The sequence below is a fragment of the Trichinella spiralis genome (genome assembly GCF_000181795.1).
Source record: "Trichinella spiralis strain ISS 195 chromosome Unknown Scfld2, whole genome shotgun sequence".
Classification (NCBI taxonomy): Eukaryota; Metazoa; Nematoda; class Enoplea; order Trichinellida; family Trichinellidae; genus Trichinella; species Trichinella spiralis.
This window is the reverse complement of record NW_003526941.1, coordinates 7815613-7842841: the sequence shown is the minus strand read 5'-3', so window position 1 is coordinate 7842841 and position 27229 is coordinate 7815613. Positions and strand designations below refer to the sequence as shown.

Here is a 27229-nt window from a genome sequence, read left to right as displayed (position 1 = left end):
TCTGGTTTAGTTATGCTTTAACTACAACAGAGATAAATCATTTTATTTAATGAAAAATGGAAATTTCTTCACATGATTAGCAACTTGTTCAGTATGTTTAAATATTGTGACTAATAGTTTGAAAATTGTGCGTCATTGAATTGTCTGTTTTTCATTTTAGATTTTCAAATTTCAAAGTGACGTGTTTATACACTGAACGCGTTAGTTAGGTCCGTCTGTCTTTGTGATCAAAGTATGATAAAGCGTACGTTTTTCCCCAAGCGCAAGCAAATTTCACGTATAATTTTCATTTCGTTGGATGAATATACACAAAAAGCGTCCAACGCAAAAGACACGTTCGGTGAGTTGGCTGCTCCGTCAGGCAGTGACATGCTTGATGATGATGAAGTGGAATTCGAACCATTTGTTGTCCGTAAACACAGCCCGGTATGGTTCGGAAAAAAATGCCAACAGCTTGGAAAGCAAGGAAAAGTATGCCTCTATTTCTTGTTCAAAAATTAAAAATTTGAATAATTTTGGTGTACTGTAGATTAGTGAGTTAAAAGTAATATTGAATTTCTTGTTCAAAATTTTGTCGACAGTTTGTTGAAACTTTGCGTATTTATTTTATTTGGATTGCCGAGTGTGTGGCAATGTTGGAGAAGAGAATGCCAGAAGATGGTGTAGAAGCGGTGGAATTCAATTATAACGTTGTTCTCGGTTGGCTTGGTCGTTATGGATATGCAGAGAAAGCGTTACAACTTTACGAACAAGTTTGACATTTCATTATTAGAATAATTGAATAAATAATTAATTAATTAGATGAAAGAACGCCGACTGAAATGTAACAAGCACACGTACAGTTCAGTGTTGAATGCACTTGCCAACGATGCCAAGTCGAACAGTGAATGGCTTGTGAAGCATGTGGAAATTTTGTTAAGAGATGCTCGTAGGGCGAGTACTCGATTTAGCAGTACATTGACGCCGGCTGTTTACAATGCTGCAATAAAAGCTTTCGCCAGGCATGGTCAAGTGTGTTCCGCTTTTCGTGTCGGTGATTTGATGCTCGCCGACGGACTACGTCCAGGAATCGACACGTTCGTCCACATTCTCCAAGCGTGCGATTCAGAGCCGGAAGACAGTTTATCGCTTGTTTACAGGGTGTGCGAAGTTGAACAAAAAAATTGTAAAATTTCATTTCAATAATAATAATAACTTTAACAGGTTTGGAAATTGATGCTGCAAATGGGCGTGGTTCCAAATACGAAAGCTTTCAACTCATTTCTTTGGGTATGTCGTCGGCATTCTGCCAAACGTTTGAAGAAAACCAACGGAACAATCGTTTCAAAATCATCGTTCGAAATCACCGACAATTTACCGGCAGTGGTGAAGCAGGACGATGCAGAGATGGAAGAGAAAAACGACGGGCTGACATTGTTGGAAGGAGGCTTGAATAGCTTGCTTTCGAAAATGCAACAATACGGAGTGGAACCTGACGCGAAAACTTTTTCACTGGCTCTAGATTTGCTGCCGAATCGGTGTGAAATGGATCAAGCATTTTTGGATATTCTAGCTAACAACCCTGCGGTCAAGCCGGACGTCACGTTGTTGAACGCGGTCATTCTTCGCAGGGCCAAACGGGGAGAGCTCAGCCGAGCACTGGTAAAGAGAATGTTTTACTTTTCTTTTTTTTTCTTTAGAGAAAACTGTTGTTATGCAAATGCAAATATTTTTTTTGCTTCGAATAGACTGTACTGGAAGAGATGAGCAAGTACAAATTGATGCCAAATGAAAATACATTTTATTGTCTGGCCCACGGCTGTGACAAGCGCATCGACGGCGTGACGTTGTTGCAAGATGCTAAGGTCGGTCAGTCAGTAGGGTTTTCAAAAAGTTTCATTCTTTTTTCGCTTGGATTATTTACTTATTTTTTCTTTTCATCTGAACAGAAATTGAACATTCCATTGTCACGTCAAACATACCAGACGCTTTTGAGACGCGCATTCGAACAGTCGAACTTCGCCTACGCGGCCGACGTGCTGCAAGACATGCAACGGTCCAACGTGCAGTTGACCGCATGCACGTTGCGCTTGATTGAACAGAGCTTGGCAAAAGCACGCCAAGGTCAAGTGAAGCAGGTAGGTGCTGCTTGGCAACAGTCACTTGTTGTACATATACATATATATATATATATATTGTTGTGGTTAATTTCAAGGAACGTCGTCGTCACATGGTCGACACGCCAGATTTGACGTTGAAAATTCCATCTCTCGTCCAATTTAAGCGTTTCTACAAACAGTGGCTGTTGTCGATGCCGTTGGCCAGACGCAACCGTGGTGATGGTGGACATCAATCGCTTGACATTGACAGTATAAATACGGACGACCTGCGCGAAGATTGGGAAAAGCCTTGGACCAAATCTAGACACAAAAGACGGCACATTTATTGAACAACAACTTCAATCAAGATATGGAAATGGTTTTTTTTAATGAAAAAAAACTGTCTAGCCGGAATGTTGTGAGATCAGACGAAAAAAGCCAGTGCTAAAAAAGAAAATGAAATAGTAAAGCGAGCGGTGGTGGAGACAAACAAACAAACAAACAAACAAACAAATAAACAAACGAGAGAGAGTATCGAAAGAAAATGTCCAATCAGGGCAGTAGAGAGAAAAAAATGAACAATACTTATTATAAATATTTCCTCTTTGTTTTCAAGTAAAAAAATGAATTAAATAATTTTGCACACGACTGCACATTGATTACTTTTCCATCACGGTTCGACCACCGCCAACAGCGACTTCACCAGATGCAAATCACCGCCTCGACCGTTGCTTGAAATTGGTTTGATCATGTAATGGGAAATTAATTCGTCAATTGTTGAAAACAGACGATTGCCAATGCGGAAACCGTTCGAATCGACCTGTATCCAGAAATGTTTGTTTTTCACTGGCGCTTTCATCGAGATTGATAAATCGCCCGGCTAAATAAATATGAATAATGTCCAATGAAATTTGTCTATTAAATTGTTCTTCAAGCGTACATTTGTTTCACTGTCCCTGATGAGATAATCACCGTCGGATCCATATTCGTCGAGCAATTTTTCACTCTGCTCGCGAGTCATTTTACCGAAATACCACTGACGATTGCCGAACAAACGACAAGCTGACCCATTGGCGACGGCACAATTGCGACTCGCTTCGAGACGTCGACGCGCCGCAGACGGTGACGCGTGACAACCGACAGACGACTGTACTGCTCCTCCATTGGAATCTTGATTTGAAAAAAAAAAGAAAACAAAATACATTAAACCAAAACAAAATCAATAAAATGTCGCTTCACTTTTGCTGTCGAATCGAGCGAAATCGAAATTGTCGTTCAAATGCAAATTTCTCAACCGACGCTCAGTGACATAATTGGACGGAAACCAGCCGACGCGGTTCGAACATTGGCCACGCCACCAGCCGTCGGACGATTTTTCCAACACTTCAATTTGATCCCCTTTGCGCAGTTCGATTTCGTCTTCGCGCTGCGGCTGATAATCAAAACAAACAAATGCGCTCGACGGCGAAGGCATTGTCGACTTGATTTTCGAATTCGACGCCGGCGATTGGTCGCCGCCATTCAAACTGAACGACTTCACCTGGAAGAGAAAAACATCCATTTTACAAACAATATAATAAACTACGCTAATTGGGCTATTGATTAATTAACAGATCAAAAAAAAAACAATTTAATAATAACAATTTGACGTAGAGTGTCAATTTGATCATTTGCTGAGAAGAATTTGAAATTGATTTCCATAAATGCACGGACGGGTCAGCAGAAGTTGACAATTTCAAAATGAACCAATCAACTTCACACTGTTCGCAATTATTGATTCGATGAAAATATTCAGCAAATGTGAATCTGTGTGTTTGAAAAATTTGAAATTTATCCTACTTCATTCATCCTACTACCATTCTGTGCCTCGACCATTTTATATTCAGTGTATTATACTCACAATGGTCATCTCATTACGCTATTTACATTTTCCCCAATCCACAACAATTAATGCAAACAACGAATGTTTGTTTGAATAAAATTTCAATCTAAAAATAATCATTTATTGATCGAATCAATATTATTTATTGAAAGTGAATCGTCTCGTTGGTATGATGATGCCATTTTCACTGAGAAAAATTTCAACTGGATGAAAAACAACGTCAGAAGAAGAAACGGCATCAATTATTTTCTCTGGTCGATTCGACCATGGCCAAATGTGCGGCATCGCGAAAAAACTCGCTGACCGCAAGAACCTAATTCTTTCCCTGCCGTTCAGGTGAATAATAATAATAATTTTCTCTTTTTTTCGTTTGCAGCAAAGAAATGACGCCTGTTCAAAGTCGTCAACAAAGAATAGACAAGTTAACAGCTCGAACGAACAGCTGCTCTCAAATGTGACACGTAAAACGCGAACAACATGAATCATACAAACGTGGAAAACAATTGGGAAAAATATTCACAAACAACTATTCCTATTAATACCAAAATTATGAAAATTATTTAATAATATCGAAAATATCAACAAGAAGAAATAAACAACCATACCGAATTTGGATATGTAAGTGAAGTTGAAGTTCTTCTGCTTTCACTGGTTCCATTTTTGCGACGCAAGCTTTCCTTAAGCACGTCGAATCTGCCACCGATCGCGTCTTTCCAATTCACCCGGCGAACAAAATTCGACGGCACGTATCCTTCTCGATTGCCAGAATTGCGCACTTTCCACCAGTTGCGTGAATCATCGACCAAAATCAGACGCTCATTTTTACGCAAACTCAATTCTTGCGCTTCTTGGGCCTGGTAATTGTATTTCGCCACAATATATTCAACAACTTCGCCCATTGCCAACCCGACAATCGGCCATTCAACAAGCACAAATCACCGCTTTTCAAAGATATACCTTCGATACCGTATTCACTGTAAAATCAATAAATGAAAATTAAGATATCAACAACTAGGAGACAATTATTTCTTATTAAAAACCAAATTTTTTCTTACAATTAACTAATATTAAATACAATTTCATTTTTTAATATTTGTAATTTTATTAAAATAAAAATATCTATACTGCATCCATGTTTTCATTATTAATCTTAAATGAAGAGATAATTTATTATCAAATTAGCCGACGCATTTGGTAAAAGTCAAAACGGAATATTTCCAATATACAAAGTTATAACAATAATTTATGCAACGTAATTTCACTACATTTAGTTCATATGCTTTGTGCTGATCATTCATCTACATTACAGTATGAATTTATTGCGATCTTACGCACGTTTTAATTGTACTTTATATATATTCCATTGAAGAATTATTGCTCTTTATACATGCCATTTAAGATATTTTTATTATTAATTTTCATATTTTTACTATATTTTATATTCATATTTTACTAATAATAATTGATATTGCTACGTGTAAATCGATGTTTTACGGTATTCACGATTTTAAACAAATATATATTTTAAGAGAAAAATTCTTTTTTATTAAGAAGGTTTATTATTGTATTACGTTTGTTATTTAATATTTACTTAAGGTTATTTTGAAGTTCATGAATTACATCCAATCTTTACTTCATCATCCTGCCGGTCCGAAAACAATCTTCTTCTGGGCACCACTGTTCAAATGGGGATTGGTTTTTGCTGGTTTGGCCGATCTCCAACGTCCTGCAGAACATCTTAGTGTATCTCAATCATCAGCATTAGCTCTTTCCGGCATAATTTGGTCACGTTATTCGTTGGTCATAAAGCCGAAGAATTGGAGTCTCTTTGGTGTCAACGTGCTAGTTGGTCTAATAGGAGTTTATCAGTTGTGTCGAATTTTGAACTTTCATTTACATGGCAATATCAAAACTTGAACAATCAGTTGATTGTAACTGTTAATGAAATTTGAATGTTTTCAAACTATCATGCAACTGCCTTTAAATGTTTGTCTTTTCTTAATTTGCTTTCTTCGAATTATTCCAATAAATTCATGAGTTGGTTATGTGAAGTGCCGAATTTAAAAAATTTACTTCAAATTCACCATTCATTTACGTTGTTCTAATAAATTTATTTACAAATGTTTATTAATGTTCATAATCCAACAATTGGTACTTGTTAAACAAGTATAATGTGTATTTTTATTTATACTAGTCGACAACAAACTGAATGATTGTTTATTTTAAAAGTAATGCTTTCGCTTTTACCATTTCAATTTAAATTATCCTGGTTATTATTCAATACAATCATCTGTGACATGAACTAAAATCGTCACTGGAAAAAAATTTTCTTTTCCTTTTTACAATATTGAAGGCGTGGTGAAATGCGAATCATTTCATCATCAGCACTGTTTGCCTTTGTAAATGATAGCTTCAAATTTACAAACATCAACTTCCGATGGCAATGCAAATCGTTCTTACTGAGACAACTAGCTAGCTATGACCGCATGTTTTTAAGAATAACGCAAATAGTATATGCGAATTGCGACTGAATGACTGCTGCTGATATACGGCAATATTTGTATGTACAGCTGCTTGCCACAAATGTGCAATAATAGTCAACTTGTATTTTCCTCGACATTTGCAAACAACGCTTCGGATGGCAAGAAACTCAGCAGAAAGAATTGCAGCGCTCTTTGTGATAATTACAGTAGCTCAAGCGCTCCATTACCAAGGATCATACATCAACGGCTATTATCCTTATGGGCAGGCGGCCGTGCTGATCCAAGGTACTTCGAGTTGGAAAAACAGACAAAATGATCAAACCGATGATCAACAGTACGACTTTGAATCAGACGATGATGACGACTACATGCCGATGCGAAGAAGTCGTCGACCATCAATTCACCAGCAGCCGGTGAGCTTTACTGACTGTTTGTCTCTCTTTTTGTAAGTTCGTCGTTGTTCTGTCATAATTTTACTCTACATGCAGGTGAACCGTCGGTGGAATCAGAAACCGCCAAAATCAACTACAGTAAACCCGACTCCCGACACTGCCAATACCATAGTTGAAATGATTGTCAAGTTCCGTGATCCAATAAGCGGCGCTCCACTAGTACCGGACATTTCCGTTGTCGCCGTAGGTCTGATTCGATTGAAAAATTGCTTGAACAATAATGGTACACCATTCCTTTTCAGGCAAAGCATGACTGGAGGCCGTCGCTTTCGTGTTCTTCCAACCGGTGTCTAGGATGCGTGCAAAAGGTGCTCGAAGAAATTAGCATTTCACTGGAACCGAACGACCGCAACACGTTCGGCGAAATACACTTTTTACAAGAAGAACTGAAATTGTACCGTAAAGATTACAAGCCATACTGTACCCATTTGAACAACAAGGCAAGTGATTTTTACGATTGTACACCGAAACCGATCGACGAGGATCAGGTGTCGGAATTTTCGTCTTATTTACGAGGTGAACAACTGACTTGTACAGTTGACAAAAACAGAAAACCTAAACCACAGTATGGTTGGCCGGATCAAGAATATTTTTTGAAACAATCTGGCATGCGTAGTAGCCAAAGTCGAAATAGCGATTCAATGACTTTCACACACGGTAACTTCAATTTTCTCTCTAATACATCTCTCACTCACCCTACATATATAGTTGTGCTTATTCAATGTCTATGATTCAGAACTTTAAATTGTGATGAACCTGTCGGTTGAGAATAATTAATTCATGATTGCTGCTATTTTTGTTTTTCTTTATTAAATAAATATTTATAATTAAAAAAATTTCATTTAGGAACCGTAGCGGAAATCAACTGTGCGTACCGTCGTGGCGAGCCTACAGATTCAGGAGGCGGTGAGATGGCATTGTGTGACATGTGCTGGTCTATGCAAGTTCTTTCTCCAAATTTCACTCCGCGTTACATCAGCCAAATAACTTGCAACGCCCAAGATCGAATCTGTTTGTCAGGTTGCATTGCACAGTTATTTATTTATATTCTTGTTGAATTATTGAAAATTTTATTTTACATTCTGAAGGATATGGGAAATGCAAAGAACGTTACAGAACGATCAATGTCTGGTACAAGCGAGACAACGACCACATGCAAGCGGCAGTTGTGAACGCCCCTGTGGCGTGCGAATGTTTCGTACCTTATTCGTCATCACTGCGTAATCTCGTCGTTGGATAATTTGGAAATTAAAAGTCAATCATTCAATACTGTCAATAATATAAAAGAACATACATCGCAGTTATTTATTCAGATCCGTTCTGAAAAAAATATAAAAAGAAATGCTATTTTAATGCAATCAATTAAATAAATATTTGATAAGTATAGAAATTAGGTGGCTGGAATTATTTCACCTGAAATTGACACTGAAACAAACAATTGAACAAAAAAAATAGTTGTTCATCGATAAATACTCTCTATCATGTTGACAATTTTAGCCTTGATTCATTCATAAAGACTAAAGTGTCATGCTCGAAATAGGCGTGTAGAGAGTTTGCATGAATAAAAAATTTTTTAAGGAATGTGTAAAACAAAAAACCTGGAATTGAAAGAAAACAAACAGAAGGCATAGAGCAATAAAATCTCTGCAGTGATTAAATTCAATAATACCGTATCACAAATTTTCTGAAGTCAACAGTTCGAGTTTCTTTGGAATCAACAAGTTTTCAGAAAATTTCGACAAATCTTCCACCCCACGTACTTCCTGTTCTTGCAAGGGCAATTTAATAATGTGAAAATCAGAATACAAATCTTCAATCTTCAAATAAAATTTACAACGTTAACATGTTAACGGGCAGCAACAACAAAATATTTATCTTACTTCTGCTAAATATTTTGATTGAATGCGATGTCTGGCAGCACACATACGACATTTGAATTCCTCTGCTTTATCTGGGTAGAGAAGCTGATTCACAATTACATTGTGTGTATCAATTTGCAGCTTGCACAATTCTTGTATGAGACGTTCTGTCTCATAAACAGATAAGAATTCCGCGATACATACGCAAACAAATGTTGTTTTTTCCTATAGACACACATCCACATATATATAAGTATATATGTAAAAAACATAATAAAATTTCCTACCGGATCTTTAAACTGAGCACTAATCTGTTGTATCGCCGGATAAATGTCATCTACCTTCTGCGAGATATTTGAATCCACTTCAGACATGCCAAACATGGAACCTATCTAAAAATGTTTAACAATTAGGCATTGTAAATGGAACAGCAATCAATACTTGTCTTGCTAATGGATTAAATGTTCTCCTCAGACGCATAAATGTTCGAATGCCTTTTTCTACAACATCTGGTAGAGATAATAAACGTAAAGTATGTCCAGTTGGAGCTGTATCGAAAATAACAACGTCAAAATTCATGTTTTGAATAAGTCTAAATGTAAGAAAATGTATGTGCCCAGAGAGTAGAAACTTAAAATACTTCATGACTTCTCCAAAGCTCATGGCTTCATCAATACCAGGAAATGAACTTGCGAGATCAACAAGAAGACTTCTTCCTTGTGCAAGAACATCTTAAAAAAACAAACAACATTAATTAAAATATTCAGATCGTTATTACAGAATCACAAAACTTACTATCATCTTCCATAGCGTCTTCAGAGAATGGATTATTAAGAACAGTTGGATCAATTTCCTAAATAAAATACAAAAGTTTAAATAAAATTTTAAACTTTAATAATTACCATAGCAAATAAGTTTTCAACGCCTTCTACTTGAGTTGGGGTTTTAGTGAACTTCTGACTAAAAGCATCTGAAATATTGTGGGCAGGATCTGTGGAAACTATCAGAACTCGACGTCTGACTTTCGCTAATTGAATTCCCAAAGAACAGCTATTATTAAAAAAATAAACATATATAAATTTAATAATAAACAAAGTACTACACACCTGCAAGTAGTTTTGCCGACTCCTCCTTTTCCCCCAACAAAGATCCATTTCAGGCTCTGCTGGTCAATAATGTTTTGTATTGTAGGGGCTAATTCTCCCATTTTGTGTCAAAAATAAATCTACAAAAAATATGTACTCTGATAAGAACAGCTTTACTGATAACGTATGTATGCCTCTTAGTAAGATAGAGGTACGGTAATCACTTTTGAAAAAAAAGAACAATTAAAATTTAAAAATATTGAAAGGAGGGACTGTTTCTTCAATTGAATTTGTTTAATTTAATATTAAATACATTCGGTTAGTAAGCGATTTAAAATATAAATACGAAATTAGCATGCAATGAAAGAAACATGAACTAACTTAGGAATATTTAAAAGTTATAATTAGCGGAAAATGCATTTATAAATAACTGAAGAATAAAAACTACAAACATCGTCAACATTATAGTATTTTATTATTTTCTAAATAATCATTTATTATGCCGCAAAGTGGTTTTCTTTAGTAGCTTAATTTCAGGTTTTAATTCTAAAAATGAATCCACCGGTGATACAAAATATTTGTTTATAAAAAAAATTTTATTTAAATACCAATTTTGAATTATTTATTTAATAAAGTACACTGTTAAATTTCATTTTTTACAGTAAAATAATTCTTAACAGAAAATGAGGTTCCAATATGTACTGTACATTTTATATGGGTTGATAGTTGAAATATGTGTGCACGCGGAAGAGCTTTTATTTACTAAAGCGATCAGTTTTATGTTGCATTTATGATTAGAATCCTATCCATTTGAAATTTGGTATGTCTTTTTGTTTCTGTTAACCACGTTTTTGACTGTAAAATATTTTTTGAGTTTGCAAGGTTTTGTATTATCAATCAAAGTAGACTTTTGAAATGCCCTATACTTTAGTATGTTTTGTTAATTTTTCTAGATATGTCTTTCGTGATTCAAACAGTTTGTTCATTTTTGAATTTCTACTTTATCGCCAGTTATATAGCGGCAGTTTATTTCTAAAGATTTGTTTTTTATAAATTGTTTTTGTTGTTTCTTTGATGCATTGATGTGAAAATTCTGATATTAGATAGTTGTTGTTGCTGTCTTTAGACGAACTGACATTATTGACGACAATTTGTAAGGTAAAAAATATAATTGAGGTTAATGAATGATGTGTTTCTGAAGTATAATTTGCAAAAGTGCAGGATATTTCGGAAATATTTTTTAATTATAATCATTGTATAATCAACACAACAGTTTAGAATGCACTTTAAAAGTAAATTTCATGATTTACTTTTCAATCATTATAAATTTTGAGCTAATTAAAATGATATCATGTTTTGATTCATTCGAGTTATTATTTTGTCAAATGTGAGACAGGCAGAAAATTGAATTTCTGAGCATAATTTCTGCTATAAATAATGAACATGATTATTATGGTGAATATGAATTATTTTAACAACAACTTGCTTTATATGAGGGTTCGTAATGCTGATGCTACATGCATTGTTGGCATGCAGCCTACTTTCAGCATAGTTGTCTCAGTACTTATTGGCTTCATTTTGATTTTATTTGAATTTTCTTCATTTTCGTATGCCTCGTAAATGATTTCAGTGTTGTTACTTCGAAAAACGTGCACTGGCGTTTTCAGTGTATAACATGTACCATGTCCTAAAATGATGAAGCATTTTTAACTTACGTATTATCATATATGTTATACGTACCGTTAAAAAATGTTGCACCTTCAGTTTTGCAATACTTTTCTATCATCATTCTTGGAGAATATTGATTTCCAAAATTTCGAATACCCACACAATAGCTGCATAGGGACCCATACCGTGCAGATGAATCGTACATAACTTTGTTGTCTACACATTCGATATTTCTATCCTGCTCCGTTGATTCTTTGAAAATTAGTATTATTAATAACAATAAAAGTAGATGTGAATGATTTGTTTCAAGTGTAATAAAGCACATTTTTAAATTTTCTTGAAAATTTTATAATCTTAGGATGTAAATTGAAAGAAGTGCAGCTATGAAATGAGAAGGTTTCTATTTAATGACAGTTTTCATACTTGGAGTTCGCTTTTTGCGAGATGGTAACGTGAAGTTGTATTTTCTGTTCTGCTGTTCACAAGTGAGCAGGCGTTTTGAAGTAATATTTTTTACAAATTGTGAAAATTCTTGCTTCGTGAATTCTCTGTTTTTTTGACAACGGGTTTCTTCCATATTTTCATAAAAGCAGGGCAGAAGATTGCGATTGAATTGATAAACATTCCACAGTTCATTTATTTGACTTCTATCAGCATGGTCTTTTAAAATAACTTTCATCTTTGTCAATAAAGCTTTCATACAGCTGAAGCATTTTTCACTTTTACACAAGAAATAAGTATTGTTGTCTTTTGCCTGAATGAAAATTTTTATGAAAAACCAAGACCAACAAATGATCATCAATTACTTTTACTATCTTGTAGTCGGATAAAATTCTACCATGCATATTTTGTGCGTCTATGGAGACGATTTCTTGCAAAACGCCTGCATACAAACGTGGCTTGTAATAGGCTGGCAGTCTCTGCAAGAGAATTTGAATTTCACTGAGCGAAATATGAAGCTTTTATGGTTTTACCCTTTCAGTTGTATAATTTTCGGCACTGTTTATTGTCTCTAGATTATATTCAATTAATTCCAGAGTTTCTGTAATGCTTGCCGCCTCGGGCATCCATACTGGGAACAGTGCTGCGACGATCCACAAGAGAAGCATTCTTGATTTTTGAAAACACTTCCAACGCAGCCGTTCCTTATATACTGCAGCATTGGAGCATGTATTGTCTGTCCATTTTTGCATATGCTTATTGCTTTGTTTGAAACGGAAGTCGACGTCATGTTGGTTGAATATTTGAAATTTACTTGCTACGATGCACTACTATATGATGACGATTTCACGCATTCATCGTAATTTTTTAGTTTTGCAAATTCTGCTAATTTCATGCGGGTACAATTTTTTAGTTTCTGAAAAATTTTCACCAAATGTCAAAGGAAATTGTAAACAGGAAAACGTAATATTTGATCCGTTTTGTTTTTTTTCTTTTTGAATTTTTGGTATTCGTGATGCTTGCATTTTTGATCAGTGTATTGTGTTTCTTTTTTGTTGTGGTTCTGTGCCGAAATGTCACGGTTTGGGTAATTTTATTTAGTAAATTTGAGAATAATTTTGATTTGAAGTTAAGATAAAGTTGAAAAATATTTTTCATATTTGGTTTAATATAATAGACGAGAAATTATTATTTTAAAAAGAAGGGAAAAAAGCTTGTTGTAAAGGAAATATTTGCACTGTCTAAAATTAACATTACAACCACAAATGTTTCGTTTTGATGTAATTTTGATTGCGCTTAATTTTTAGGATCAATTTTGCATCGGTGTTATTGTACGGAAGCAATGTACTGTCTGCAGTGGTTGATTCCTGTACTTCTGCTACCGAAGCCGTTGGTGCATCCTTCGATGTTGTACAGCCATGCGATGTTTGTCGCCGTATATCTGCTAACTTTCTTCTTGGAACGACGACCCTGTTACATCTGCAGTTTTGTATTTTTCTTAGCTTTGACGTTGCTCTGCTATCAGGATAAAAATGCTTGCATTTTGTGGCCAAGTTGCAAAATGGACAGCCGAAATTCAGAAGTATGTCTGAGCCCTGATTATTGATGATTTGGATTTTGCTGCGAAGAAAATTTACATTACTTTTCAATGACAAGTTTTTTGAATTTTCTTTCTCGTAAATCGTAAATAAATTTTTATGCAATTTTATATCCATTTACTAATATCGAGTGATATATTATTCCTCTTTTTTTTCTTTTTATACACCTGTTCCAGTGGAATATTGTTAATTCTCTACATATGGCAGTTTTTAAAAAAATTAGAAGAAAAAACAGCATTATTATTGGACCATCCGGTGAAAAGGAAAAGTAATAATTTGCTGAATGTTATTTAAATTTTTTTGATTGGAATTTAATGTTGTTGTGATTTTTTTATTTTTGAGCATATTTTAGATACTTTGATGTTTTTCCAAATGAAGAATGTGAATTAAATTGTTGAATTTGAAGTTCGGAGTGTTGTTGGATGTAATTTGTAAATTGCAAATTGTCTGATTTGATTTGATTTTATTTTTTCATTTTATTTCTAGGACCAATCAATGGGAGAGAGCAGTTTAGAAAATCACATTTTTTTAAAATATTATTTCAAAGATTCAGTCAATCATGAAAATGACAATAGAAGAAGATTTTTGCATAAGACAGATCAACAACAATCGGCACAGTTGTTTATGAGTAAGCATATTTTGCGAGTGGTCCGTCTAGATTAACAGCACAGTTGCAGCCCATTCTCGCCTGAAGGGGCATGGTTTGCACTTTAGCGTTGTTGTCTATTCTTTTCACCATCACAGGGTTGTAATTTTGGAAACACTTTCCGTGACCTGGAACATTTTTTTGAAAAAAAAACAGCTTTTAATTTTAGTAATATTTTTGGCATTCATATTTTTGCAAACCTAATAAGCACATCGAATCTGAATCAGGATCGCAAATAATTTCCTTGATGATGCTTGGCGTGAAATTTCTCGGTAGGATTCGCACAGCAGTGCACACGTTGCACATGAAAATCGAGTCTGGCATCGACATGATTGGGTCTCCTGATTTGAAACATTCCACAACTTTGATCTCCGCTATTAAAGAAAATTAAGTATTATTTGGGGGTTTTTCTTTTTCCCCTGAGAAAATATTTAAATGTAATGGAATTATTTACAAGTAGTTTCGGAATGATGTTTGATATATCTTCTGTTTCTGTTCGAGCGCTTCTCTTCCCAGCAGATCGGTAACATATGCTGTGATCTGAAATATTGTTCCAAGACACTGCCGGCACCTTTGCGTTCAGCCAAATTTGGGTAACAAAAATCTCTCACTGTCCATGGTTTTTGCTTGTTTTCACAAAAGTGACGATAATCTTGCTCCAAGTTCATGTATTCCAACGTGAGAAGGGCGTCGAGTACCAATTTTTCATTCACCTGTTGATCGATGTAGTCGTCAAGGTAGATTTGCAGACATCCGCGGCATTCATCACTTTTACATTCCATTACTGGAAAATCAGAATCTTCGTGCTGAAATTTCAATTTCAATTATTTTCCTTGTTATTTAATTGAGAATTGTGACATTTAATGAAGTTAATTTTTCTGTCTTAATACATACCAAATAAGTAATCGACAGTCCCGGAATGATGTGTTCATTTGTTAACGGATTCTGATAGCGTGCAATGGTTAGGTAAACTTCGTTGTGTCTCAGTTTCTCATATGGATTTCCCAACATCGGTACATTCGCTTGTAAAATGCAATGGCATAGTTGTGAAATCAGCGCAACAGAAAGTATACTTGTCAATAGCATTCTTAAGTTGTTGTAAACGCTGTCTAACTTTGTATACGTTTACGCGCGCGCGCACACACACACACACACACGTATATATATAAAAATATATATGTATATATATGTTTCTGTGTAATGGTTTTGTCTGTTTCATGATGCGATGCATTTTTTCTTTTGTTTGACTTTTTTCATAATTTTGGGCTGGGGATGGATGTTTGTGCTTGCAGTGTCGTCATTAACTGTTGAATTTGTTAAGTAATGTTGTACATAATTTATCGCTGACTGTGTTCACTTATATTGTTAGTTGTTGCAGTGATTTGGCAATTTTATGCAAATTCATATCGCTACAACGGAAATTGCCGCGTAATATTGAAATTGTGCCATTCGTATTTCCGGATGTAAAAGGGAAACTTGTGGGTTTTCTTTAAAAATAGTTCTAAAAAATATTCAGTTCAACTGATTCTTTTTATGTGAAATTTTTTTTAACGGAAACGGAAAATTTAAGAAAATATCACTTTCAGCTTTGTATGTGTTTAACATTTGAATTTGAACATAGCTATACAGCACGTGATGCTTTTTGATTGAGTATTCACATTTTTTGCATTGCGCAAGTGGAAAATGTTTGTTTTTGATAATTAAGGTCAATAATTACAGTAATGCTATTTTAAATTTTATTCTAGTTAAATGTAGGCAGAAAATAAAAATTAATAAAGCGATAAAATTTTACATATCTCAAAGTCAACATAATTAAAACATAAAGCTGTTTTTGCAACAAAAATGCATACAGCAGAAAGAGAGGTAGCATTTAAAATACTGTTGATTATTGGATGGAGAGTCATTTTTCTGCGTTGAATAATTTGAAATGAATGTTTAAATTGATTGTAATACGTAAGGACAGACATATTTTAAACTAAAAATTTCATATTAATTTTTTTATTTTTTTCAAATAAAATGATACAGTGAAAAATAATTTCATTTAAAACATTTATGTATTCACTTCTGAATAACAAATTGTTCATAATTCATTTGTGAATGATTTCAACGTAGCTTTTTCATTTCCAAGAAAGAAAATGCCCAATATTATTAGTTCAGTGTCAATAAATTATGCTGTTATTATTGTTTGTAGTCTAGTAGAGTATATGAATTTATGCATATATAATTTGAAATGTTTGCCAATGAATTTATGCTTTCGTTGATGGTGATTATTTATTTATTAATGATTTAGTTGTTGAATTTGAATTACGAAAGTATTGCTAGTATTATTCAATACACTTGTAATTTTTTACTTTAGAAAATTACAGAGTTTTACTGATGGAAAAAATGAATAATATTAGTTGAAAATGATATGAAAGATTTATGAATTAAGTTTCATTTGGTATTGCATTATTTTTATGCATGTAGATGAATATATATATGCATATATGTTAATAATGATTATAACGAGACAGTTAAATGATAACTTTACTAATGTTTATCAAGAGAATATAGAAGTGCAGTTCATATTTTATTAAATCAATCGAAATTGAGAAATTTGTCTATTCAACCTTGTTGCTGTTAGTGAAAATTGTTATTGAAGTTTTTGATGGTGACAGTGAGATTTATTCATGGGCAAGGACGATTATAACCAGTGGTGGATCGATTTAAACCGTATCCGATCACTTGTCCACTAACGTCGTTTAATTATCAATGATCTGACTGACCTACGGTAGGCTTGGCTCTGCTGAACAAGTGCTTTGTATGATATCGGAAAATGGTTTAATTATTGACTAATCTCTGACTTTAAGATAATTTCTTTCCAAACTTGATGATCGTTTCTCTGACTGACTTGCATTATAGAAAATTGTTGTTAATAAATTCTGCTTGATGATAATTACGATAGATTTGGTGTAAAAAGCGTATGAATAGTTGAATTATTATTGGCAGTACTAGTAGTCGGTTTGTTGGTCGAAGATATTTGACAAATGTCGGTATATCAATAATCGTTTTTCTATGAGTGACGGAATTTAACATTGCCGAAACAAAAGAGAAACCACTTGGATAAAGAAAACATGCTTAAAAAGCCTACGCATTGTGCCTTGCTTTGCACAATAGCTAAACTAGACTTGACTTTTCGATCGATTTTACTGCTTCCATTGGTAGTGTAATAACTAGCAAATGATATCTAATTAATCAAAAGGGATCTTTAAATGTTTAAATGGACAATTGTGCAAGTTTAACTAATGGAAATGTACCATTGTTCGAGAAGAGGATAGGTTTGTTTAAAGTTTTGAAAAGTTTTCTATAAACTGAAAATAGCATTGTGTTGAACAATCAGAAATGGTTTTATAGAATTGCTTCTCAGCTGTGTTGATATTGCGTCTGCAAATTCGATGAATAATGCAAGTGTAACGTTGATAAAAGTGCTCTTTTTATTTGCAGCCGCCTGTATATTATGCAGATCCGCGCGTTTCTGATTGGTTCTTTTCACTTTATTTTGTATGTTTCATTGAAATGAATAGAAATCACTTTTCCTCTTCAGTTCTCTTGGAAAAAGGCATCATGTTGACCAAACTGATCATATAAATGAACTAATTTGTTTTTTGACTAATGTTTTTTAAATTTAAATTATCATCAATGAATTTGTCATTGATATGTTTTTAAATGAAAGCAAGCTTTCTATTTAATTATCTTGAATGGAAGCAAAACATTTATCTGATAGTTAAATGTGTGTTGTCTTTTTAATTCCAAGGAAGTAGTTGGTCATATGTTGTTTGCTTGTAAATATGTTATGCAAATTTGCACTATGGAACTTTTTTTGTACAGTTTTTATGCTATCAATAAGAAGAAGCTGATATGTCCTCTCTCTCTCTCTCTCGATATATATATGTGTGTGTATTTCAAAGTCGACCACTTTGTTTAGCTATGCTTGGCAAGTTAAGCATGATACTGTGCTCAGTTGAAGTCTTCAAAGAAAATAGTATTGCAGTTGTAAAGGTTGAATTAGTTAGTCAAATAAAGAACAGATGTAATTGTGGAATTTATTTATTTCAAGTCATTTCTTAACCAAAATTTATTGTAATTAATAATTCTGTTTTTTCAAGAATATCAGTTATGCAATTGTTTGCATTGAAAAATACATAAAGAATAATAATGTGGCCATTTTATTTATTTAAGCCTTTAAATGTGTGATTTCCATTTCATATCAATGAAATATCAGTAAAATAAATATTTTTTCAAATGTATCACTGCTTATTAATTGCGTTTTTCTAAATGTATATTATTTTTATTTTTCCGCTGTAGTTTCGTTACGCAGATGAGATTTAAATCTTTAAATGGGTCGTTTTTATAAATGTTGACAAATAAAGCAGGTGAACATACTAAATGAAAACATTAGCTAAAATTTGAGCAGCACTGAGAGAAGCTGGTGTTGTTAAATTTGAAGTTTGTCATCCATAATCCAGCATTCTTATTCTCCCAAAATAGTAAGCGTATATTTTAATTTTCTTCTTAATTTTTCAGCTTCATAGAGATTAATTGTGAAATAGAATTGTATAACATCGTTATTTGACGGTTCATTTCTCATATTTATGCTAGTATGATTCAGTACAAAAGTGAATTTCGATTTCGAATTGCAGTACAAAAGTGGGTGAAATTTCGTAACAATTATTTGTAACATTAGCGATCAGCTTTGCATTATTTGCTTTGCTTTTTACAAATGAATTTGAAAATAACACGTGCATTTTTCAAATCGTTTGAACAATGATGGCGAATATGGAAATTGCATTCGATAATCAAAGCTGCCTTTGAGACAAGATGAGGTGATGCTTTTGAAATTGTTCATTTGGAAGATTTTTGCTTTATCACTATCTCTCATGAGATTTTTTTCAATTATAGAAAAATAGACCGTCTTTTCTGTACATTTAATTAAGCATATTGACTGGCTTCAAAATGTTGACGCTTTTTATTTTTAGCGGTCATTTTATTTAAGCAATTTTATTAAAAGGCACATTTATTGTAATAGATGTAATGAATTTCTGAAAGAAATTCATTATCAATCAGTTTGTCAGTGTATATATAAATATATATTTGTGTGTGTGTAATTTGAAGAATAGTTTATTATTTGTAGCATTTATCTATAATTTTGTTATTTTCGTTAAAAAATTAGCTAATAAAAATATCAGAATTAATTTGCATTAGTTTCAGTGATTTCTATAACATCAGTAAAGAAATGTGCATTTTGCTACTTTTGCTTTTAATATTATTATTATTATGCATAAACGTGTGTATTTCTTTTTCTAATTGCTTTTGATAAATTGGTCTCAGTTCTGTGAAAATAGAAATTGTTTCAAGTCTGTTGTCAAGAAAATTACATTTGCAATGTTATGAATATTTTACCAGTATGCGGTTAGAAATCATTAATCAACTTGTAAAGTTGCCAGCATTCGTGTGGACATTTTAACATTGCAATTTTGCCATTCGCATAGGGAATTCAAATGTCCCCTTAATATTGGTTGCGTGTAGAACTTAACAAGCACAGTTATCTGTGCTATCAATGAAATCCATATTTAGGAAATTATGATTATTATTGTTTTAAATGATTGCTTTTAGGACATCAAAACATCACAATTTTTTTCCTTCCCCAATGTAAATATTTATTTAAGTAATGAAAGCGATCATTGCAAATTTGGTTGCTTGCTTGTCTCATTTTAATAATAGTAATATCGTTAAAATTTCATATTTAAAAGACGCTTCTGAACAATTCTATTTTTGCAATTTATTTACTGTATTTAAAAGAGAGATTTTAAATTTGATTTGATTTGAAGTGAAAAAATAGAAATTAATGGCTTCAAATTTGAATTTGATTAAAATTTTCTTATAAATTCTATTGTAAATGTGAATGTTGAACATTTTCAATTTTTCATTTGAATATGTAAAAATAGAACTGGGTGCTAAAATTTGAATACTTGTGCTTTTGAAAATCGTTCCTTCAGGCATTTGAATTTTCAAGCATACTATTTCTATTTTATTGAAACAAAATAGCATTCTACAAAAGGATAGTGATTTTTTTTCAATTGTACGGGTGAACCGAGCTTTTTTATTTCTATTTCAAAATTCAATTTGCCCAGATTCTATGGAAACTGTAGATGCGGAAAAATGGTTTTGAACAGTGTTCAAATATCATTTCACAGTGAGTGCATTTTGTTTTAATTTAAATCAAATGACGCGGCTGTAGGCAAATAGATTTTGCCGTTTTGAGATTTATTATTTGCTTAGTTGCTGATGGATGAAAAGGATATTTCATCTTTATTGTTATATGGTTAAGAGCTGTGATATTTCTAATTTGTAAGTATACTTGGCCAATTTCGTGCATTCGAGGTTGTGACGCTGTTTTCTTTTTTTAAAGATTGTGGAAACATTACAATTTAATAGATTTCAAAAAGTCAGTATACTTTTCATTATAGTACTGATAATAATGTGCTAGTAGTAAAAGTGCAGGTAAGATTGCATTGCAAATTGTATTTGTTGATGCAGCCAGCATTTTTGCTTATTATTGCGGAGAAATAGAAACTGAACTTTAAAATTTTGCACATTAATATGAACTTCATGAATTTTTGCTATTGAAATAGTAATTCAATTGGTGTAGTAATGTTTTTGATGGTGCAAACCTGAAATTGCATTTTATAGGGTAATTTATTTGTATTTTTTAATTTCAGTATTCAAGCTTATTCAAATGTTCAAGTGCAATTTTAAATAAGAAAAGCAGTCAATTTTTAGTTAAAAAAATAAAGTTAAAGTTTGAAAATAGCTTGGCATTGTACATTTTTTTATTGTTAGCTGTTTTATTTTATTAATTGAATCAATTTCAATTTTTTGAGTTGCAACAAAATGCCCATGTGTTTAATTTGGTTTAATTGCGACACATTGTAAGCTGCACTCCTTTTAAATTGATGTTGATGCTGAAATGAATAATTAAACTGATCATGTGAAATTAGTGATCTGTTGATCATCCATCCTATGTCGATTAACTTTTATTCTATGTATATAGATATATATATTTCTTTTTGTTTTTGGTTTTGTCGAAATGGGAAATGAAATCAAAATAATTGCCATTAATGATTGGGACAGTATTTATCTGTTGGGGAGTAAATGGGCAATTTGTATCATCAATCTTTGTTTTTAAATATTAAGAAAAGTTGTGATTATTTTAAACTATCCGGTGGTCAGTTTCTAATTTTTTGGGCAGGAAATTACAAAAGAAGTCTAGATTTTTTTTATTGTTGTGTTGTTGTTGTTGTTGTTGTTGTTGTTGTGATGGCAAAAGCAGTGTTATGTAGAATAGAAGAAGTAATAGCCGGAAATGGTTCATGAACAGCGCTCTTCAAGTTGAATAGATTTAATTGGATTTTTGCTTGCCCAACAATGCTGAAGTTGACGTTGTGTGTTCAAATGTCGGTTGTTCGCATGTCAAGTCGGTAAACGGCGGCCATTGATCTCTTCTCAATCGGTTTAATGCTTTCGCTCATGTCGCATGTCAGCTTCTGACTCACGCTAGATCAGAAAAGCCATTAAGCTTGGACAAGGCTAGCACGCTTGGGTCCAATGAGCAGGCGATTATCATCCATTTGTGCATTTTAATCAAGAGTGGAAAGGAAATTAATTGGCCAGACGGTTGGCATTGAATCCCTGGTCAACCTGATGACAACACTGAATGCATTGTGCTGATTGAATTAGTTTAAGTTTCAGATAAGACAATTTGACCATAAGAAGAATATCAAAAATCATGATCATGATGTTCCTTTTTATAAAAGCATAATTTTAATCTAGATGTTGGTGTTTTTGAGGAAAAAAAACATCAAATTCACTCTTCTACCATTTCATCAGCACTTTCTGTGTTAGCATTGCATTGATAAGAGGGTTTCAATTTTGAAATTTAAATCAACCATTTTCTAATGTGTTCGATCCACTTGGATGGACGATAGATTGATGATCTATGAGTTGTTGGTTTTGTACTGTTCTTGCTAAGCAATTTCACTTGAAATAATTGATTTTCTGTCTGAAGATGTAAAAATTCAGCTAAATTGATTGAAACGGTACAGTTTGATTTATTCGACTTTTGCAGTTCATAAAATTAAAATATGAATGTCGTCATTTGATGTTTCACTTTCTTTGTTCATTTGATATTTCAAGTCAACTAATTGCATTGGCATAGGCGTAAGTTTACGAGGTAAGGTTTTTCAATAAAAATATCAGTGTAAAATATTATTGTCAATGTTCTTTCACCGTTTGCACCTTAGCTAAGATGACTTAATTCATAGCTGATTAAATTTAACTTTTACCGATAAGAAAATTCGTTGCATTTCCACTGAATTAGCCGTCACTCAATAGGTAAATTATGCTTAAAGCAGGATTATGCAAACTTGTTTTATTTATATTGATCCGATTTTGGATTTGGTAAAATTTGTTTTATATATAAAATCCAAACAAGTGTGCATATTTAAATGAAATTATATTTTCTGTTGAATGTGATTTTTATATTCTATTGATTGATGTGTGTAGAAGTTTGAAAAATATTTTTTTGAACAATATTAGTTTTATTGAACAAACAGCCAGACGTGTATTTTAATTATCTAAATTTTATGAATTTGCAATGTTATATTATTTAATGAATTACTGGTGATTGATTCATGTTGAACATCATAAGAGAAAGGAAAATAATAATGTAATCAGTGCTTAAAAGAATTACATTGACAAATACATGACGGGCTGTTGGGGCAATGAGAATGATTAAAAATTAATAGCTGCCAGAGAGTTAAGTGGAAAAGCTGAAAAAAGAAAAAGAGAGAAACGAGAAATAGCCGTAGCAGTGTTTTATGCGTGCATTTTCAATTCATGAAGAGCAGTTTTTGTTCAGTCATTAAAGGTGGCAATCAACAAGTGATCGAGTCGATTTTAGTTTAGTTTAGCTTAAACTGTCTCTGTCTGTCTGTCTGTCGATGCTTTTGAAAATGTTGCTTTCAGTGTTTGGGAAGGTGCCGAGCCCTTTGACCAGCGCTTGAATCATTGACAAGCTGACTAGTTGCAATTGCATTGATCGGCTGACTCGGTTGTAATAATGGTAAATTAGCGGGAGGAGAATTAAAATGAATTGAGCCTCTTTATCTAGCGATATACTGCTGACCGGACGATTGCAAACAAACCTATTAAGTATTTATTATTCACGTTGTCGATGCATAAACTGACTTGCGTCAGCTTCATCTGAAACTCACAATCTCAGGTAGAACCCTTGAGGTGGAAATATTCTACATTCTTCTTCTCTGAACACAATTCTACTAGCTTAAATCTTTCTTTCATACATTTGAAACCTCTCTTTGTTCTTTTCCAACTGACAAGCACAGCCGGTGAGAATATCTATACTCAAACTACCACATTGTCACTGTAGCTGACTCTTCCTATTGTAGTAATTGTGTTTCTTTATTTCACTTTAAGAACGTTACTTATCACAGACAGATGTGTGATAAAGTGAAAGAAATCTTTTTTTATCTCTTTACTTTGTATGCATGTAGCTTTCCTACAATTTGGAAAACACTTTTAATATAGGCATATTGATTTGCTTGGTTACTGGATGAAATTGGCTGATGAATTTTGTTTAATTTTAATGTAAGTTTATCTGTTCGAGTGTTCAAATATAGGTGTTAGTGTTTTTATCCGGATGGTTTCTTGGAGAGAAAATATGTAGTAGAGTTCACATTTTCTGCACTAATCGTCAATATATAGTTGCCATATTGAAGGTGAACTGATTTTCGTATTTTATTATTTATAGAAATTATATATATGAATGTATATCAGTTGGGTTAGATTTAACCGAACCTTAAGTCTGAGAAAATAAAATAACAACGAATGAAGAAAGATTAGCACGTCATTTTTGACATTGGAACATGTTTCATAAAAAGAAATGGTTAAAATTTTGAAGAACACTTTAAAATTCGTTTATTAAATTGAGAAAATTAAATTTTTTACCTAGTCAGAATAATTTCAAAATTTGTTGAATGTTTCATTATTCAATTTATTTTTGCATATTCTATTATTGAACATGAAATACGTCACAAACAGTTGCGCGATTGCATTTATGTTATTATTTATAAATTTTCAAACTTAATGGTAATTATCCGTTTTCATGTGGGAACAAAAAGCTCAAGGAAAATCAATAGAAACTCAGTTTTGATGATTTTAAATGATGGGATCAGAAATTTTGAAGAAAAAAAAAGTTTTATATATTATTAGATACACTGATGCATTCTGTTTGGTGGAGAGAGAGAACATCTTTTAGAAAATAAAATAATTGCAATATAATTTGAAAGCTGCACGCTTATATGGATATTTTTTTCTTGTAATATTTCATTGTCATTTTAATTGGAATTTTTCGCGTATTATAAATTTTTTAATAGTAATATTTTTCCATTCCATTTGAAGTGATGGTGAAGATATAGATTTTGCAGGTTAAAAATAGCATTTCAGTTAAATGTCCTGAAAAGAGGACTCCTCTTTGTGAGTGTATCCAGTTTGTGAGGTCAGTCGGAGTCATTAGACTTTTCTCTTTTTGGATTTTCAATTTGTAACGCTTGTGAAAATTGTGCAATAATCTTTTGTTCACCATTCTGAGGTTTTTTGGCAATTTTTACAATTTCACATTTTCCGCGTTGTTAAGACTTTTGCAAATGAAAATTGCCCAACTCAAAGGGACAACTATTGCCGGTGAATGTTGAAGAATAAGAAACAGGTGTTGAGGATTTCTTTATTAATATGCACTAAAATGTATGCCATCTGACAATAACTAGCAGGTATAATTATTGAACAAATGCAAACTTAACAAATTCATCTTCTTGTCAATGGAAACTTTATTTTAATTCAGCATTCGTAGATTTTGAAGAGAAATTTATATTTGGTTTTTTTTGTATTTTTTCCAATCAAAATCAAAAATAATTCAAGTGAAAATAAATTGATAATTGATCATCAGTTATGAATGTGTTTTTTCTAAAAATATATTTCCAAATATTCATATGGAGGGGGAGGGGGAATATCTTGATACTTTAATTCAATGAAAAGTTGTTTTCATTCTAATTAGTTATCTTATGGTTTTTTACACTTTGAATTGGCTTGAAATAGCTATTAAATATAAAAGCATATTTTTGCTTAACAATGAGTAGTCAGTCGTAAATATATATATATATTGAAGGATAATTTTTGAAGAAAAAACAAAATATTATTGCACAACTCTTTTTGCTTGAGCAGTTTCAAAGCTAAAAATATAAGCAAAAGTTGTTGTCTGTATGACTGAAATGTGACATTTTATCTTTAAGTGAAATGATTGCTAAATGAAAAGCTTTGATAAATAGCTGTTTAAGCATTTCCAACGCGGTAAATCATTTGTTATGAAATGTTTGATCTTAATCACTGCGCAACAAAACAATCCACTTATTATAATGTCATCAGATGCATAAATTAGCTTACTGTTTTCTTTTTAAAATAAATTTTAAATACTTCATATTGTGATATTGTGACAACGTACTAATTGCAATGTATTGTTTGACAGTGAAAAGAAGTTGGTGAAGTATAATAATCATGACAACAACTGTTATTATATTTTCATGATTTGCTGAATAAATTTCTTCATATTACATTTTTATTGATAAAAAGCGGAACTTGCAAATTGCAATTCTCATTGTACTTTCCTGATTTTCATTAACAGTTATCTGACTTTTGAATTTTTTCACATTTATTTATTTTTCATGATGATCATTTCTTTATAGAAGAGGTGTTTTTTTTTCTTTTCTGTTTTACTTCTTTGAAATGCTAACCCCAGTATATGGTAATACATAATGTATGGCCAGTAAAGCAAGAAGCGCGCGCAGAGGTCTGCATTCGTTGAAGGCTGAACAGAGCAAGAGGTAGAGGTAGGGAGGGAGTGAGGGGGGCAAAGTGCAACGATCGATTTGAAGAGGATTTTTGGTGATTTTTCACCTTTTTAATAAGCTCACCATAACAGTGTCATTGTTATCGTTGATTTAATCCAATCGTCGGCTATTGTGCACTTTGAAAGACCATTGTCCGAATGATTGATACGGAAATGGTGCTTTATTAGTCAATAATGAGCGTTTTCCTGTACTCGACCGCTGACCGCTAACAGTCGGCCTGTTCAAAACGTGATCGTATCACACGGAAAATTGGCCTTCTTATTTATAATGACACCCTTTTTCTGCATGATCAAAGTCTGATCAAACTGCTTCTCAGCGTATCCGCTTTATATAGATCTGATTCAATTCTGTTTCTCATTTGAACCAATTGATTTGACAATTATGCTGAACCGATTGAATAACTCGACTACAGGTAGGCTAGTGTGAAAATTCATCCGATTGCTTATTTGAAAATAAAAAAAATTACTTCCACTATATTAAAATAACAATAGTAATTTTTTTTCTATAAAATGGAAGAAAAAGGAAATATCTGATTCATTCAAATGCAACGTGTGACGTGTAAGTTTATTTATTCAAATGAAATTTGCATATTTATCAGCGGTTTTGTCAGGTTAAATATTTTGCACGGTACGTTATGAATCACTGGTACAACTCTAGTTTGATCAGTTTAAGTGAAATTTCGATCACAAACTAGTTTTCTTTTGAACCGTGTGCAAGAAGCCAAAATTGTTCTATCCTTCAAGCAAGCATTTATCTGCCTCTCCTTACATTTATGTGTATGCATATATGAAGAGTAATTTTTTTTGGGTAAGTGGTTTTTTGCTTTTTGTTTGCTCTCGTTTTAAACAATTTTACAAAATTATCCATTGCATATGAGAGAATATACAGAAGAGGAGAGCATGATTGTTGTCCCGTGTTATTTTCTTGCTTGAAAATTAGCTTGTCTTATTTCGAATAATTTGGGAAAAAACAATCGACTTTATCTGTGCAAGATGTTGGGAATTGTTGGGGAGAAAAAGT

The 27229-nt window shown here is 32.8% G+C and overlaps 10 protein-coding genes across 10 annotated transcripts; 4 read left to right on the top strand and 6 right to left on the bottom strand.

Annotated features, from left to right (window-relative positions):
* The first annotated feature begins 234 nt into the window (after positions 1-234).
* On the top strand, positions 235-2428 carry Tsp_06780 (putative pentatricopeptide repeat-containing protein 1). The gene is made up of 7 exons (XM_003380576.1): positions 235-471; positions 582-752; positions 802-1140; positions 1204-1641; positions 1728-1844; positions 1929-2117; positions 2195-2428. The coding sequence occupies exons 1-7, from the start codon at positions 235-237 to the stop codon at positions 2426-2428; spliced, it is 1725 nt and encodes a 574-aa protein (XP_003380624.1).
* Positions 2429-2848: 420 nt separating this feature from the next.
* On the bottom strand, positions 2849-4859 carry Tsp_06779 (putative SH3 domain protein). Its single transcript, XM_003380575.1, has 3 exons — positions 4566-4859; positions 3318-3618; positions 2849-2958 (listed from the first exon to the last, which is right to left on the bottom strand). Exons 1-3 carry the CDS (start codon positions 4857-4859, stop codon positions 2849-2851), a joined length of 705 nt encoding a protein of 234 aa, XP_003380623.1.
* A 712-nt stretch (positions 4860-5571) lies between these two features.
* On the top strand, positions 5572-5877 carry Tsp_06778 (brain protein 44). Its single transcript, XM_003380574.1, has one exon. The coding sequence runs from the start codon at positions 5572-5574 to the stop codon at positions 5875-5877; it is 306 nt and encodes a 101-aa protein (XP_003380622.1).
* A 721-nt stretch (positions 5878-6598) lies between these two features.
* On the top strand, positions 6599-8135 carry Tsp_06777 (hypothetical protein). The gene is made up of 4 exons (XM_003380573.1): positions 6599-6856; positions 6932-7078; positions 7138-7552; positions 7984-8135. The coding sequence occupies exons 1-4, from the start codon at positions 6599-6601 to the stop codon at positions 8133-8135; spliced, it is 972 nt and encodes a 323-aa protein (XP_003380621.1).
* Positions 8136-8568: 433 nt separating this feature from the next.
* Positions 8569-10008, bottom strand: Tsp_06776 (arsenical pump-driving ATPase). The gene is made up of 8 exons (XM_003380572.1): positions 9861-10008; positions 9657-9804; positions 9550-9607; positions 9395-9485; positions 9196-9346; positions 9042-9146; positions 8776-8979; positions 8569-8712 (listed from the first exon to the last, which is right to left on the bottom strand). Exons 1-8 carry the CDS (start codon positions 9959-9961, stop codon positions 8569-8571), a joined length of 1002 nt encoding a protein of 333 aa, XP_003380620.1. The 5' UTR covers positions 9962-10008.
* Positions 10009-11326: 1318 nt separating this feature from the next.
* Tsp_06775 (hypothetical protein) lies at positions 11327-12700 on the bottom strand. The gene is made up of 5 exons (XM_003380571.1): positions 12482-12700; positions 12314-12427; positions 11931-12261; positions 11580-11843; positions 11327-11526 (listed from the first exon to the last, which is right to left on the bottom strand). Exons 1-5 carry the CDS (start codon positions 12698-12700, stop codon positions 11327-11329), a joined length of 1128 nt encoding a protein of 375 aa, XP_003380619.1.
* On the top strand, positions 12701-14209 carry Tsp_06774 (conserved hypothetical protein). The gene is made up of 5 exons (XM_003380570.1): positions 12701-12807; positions 13256-13383; positions 13451-13530; positions 13953-13970; positions 14033-14209. The coding sequence occupies exons 1-5, from the start codon at positions 12701-12703 to the stop codon at positions 14207-14209; spliced, it is 510 nt and encodes a 169-aa protein (XP_003380618.1).
* A 433-nt stretch (positions 14210-14642) lies between these two features.
* Tsp_06773 (conserved hypothetical protein) lies at positions 14643-15278 on the bottom strand. The gene is made up of 3 exons (XM_003380569.1): positions 15087-15278; positions 14804-14998; positions 14643-14732 (listed from the first exon to the last, which is right to left on the bottom strand). Exons 1-3 carry the CDS (start codon positions 15276-15278, stop codon positions 14643-14645), a joined length of 477 nt encoding a protein of 158 aa, XP_003380617.1.
* Positions 15279-20838: 5560 nt separating this feature from the next.
* On the bottom strand, positions 20839-21867 carry Tsp_06772 (hypothetical protein). Its single transcript, XM_003380568.1, has 2 exons — positions 21785-21867; positions 20839-20902 (listed from the first exon to the last, which is right to left on the bottom strand). Exons 1-2 carry the CDS (start codon positions 21865-21867, stop codon positions 20839-20841), a joined length of 147 nt encoding a protein of 48 aa, XP_003380616.1.
* A 3630-nt stretch (positions 21868-25497) lies between these two features.
* Tsp_06771 (hypothetical protein) lies at positions 25498-25858 on the bottom strand. The gene is made up of 2 exons (XM_003380567.1): positions 25804-25858; positions 25498-25568 (listed from the first exon to the last, which is right to left on the bottom strand). Exons 1-2 carry the CDS (start codon positions 25856-25858, stop codon positions 25498-25500), a joined length of 126 nt encoding a protein of 41 aa, XP_003380615.1.
* Positions 25859-27229: the final 1371 nt, after the last annotated feature.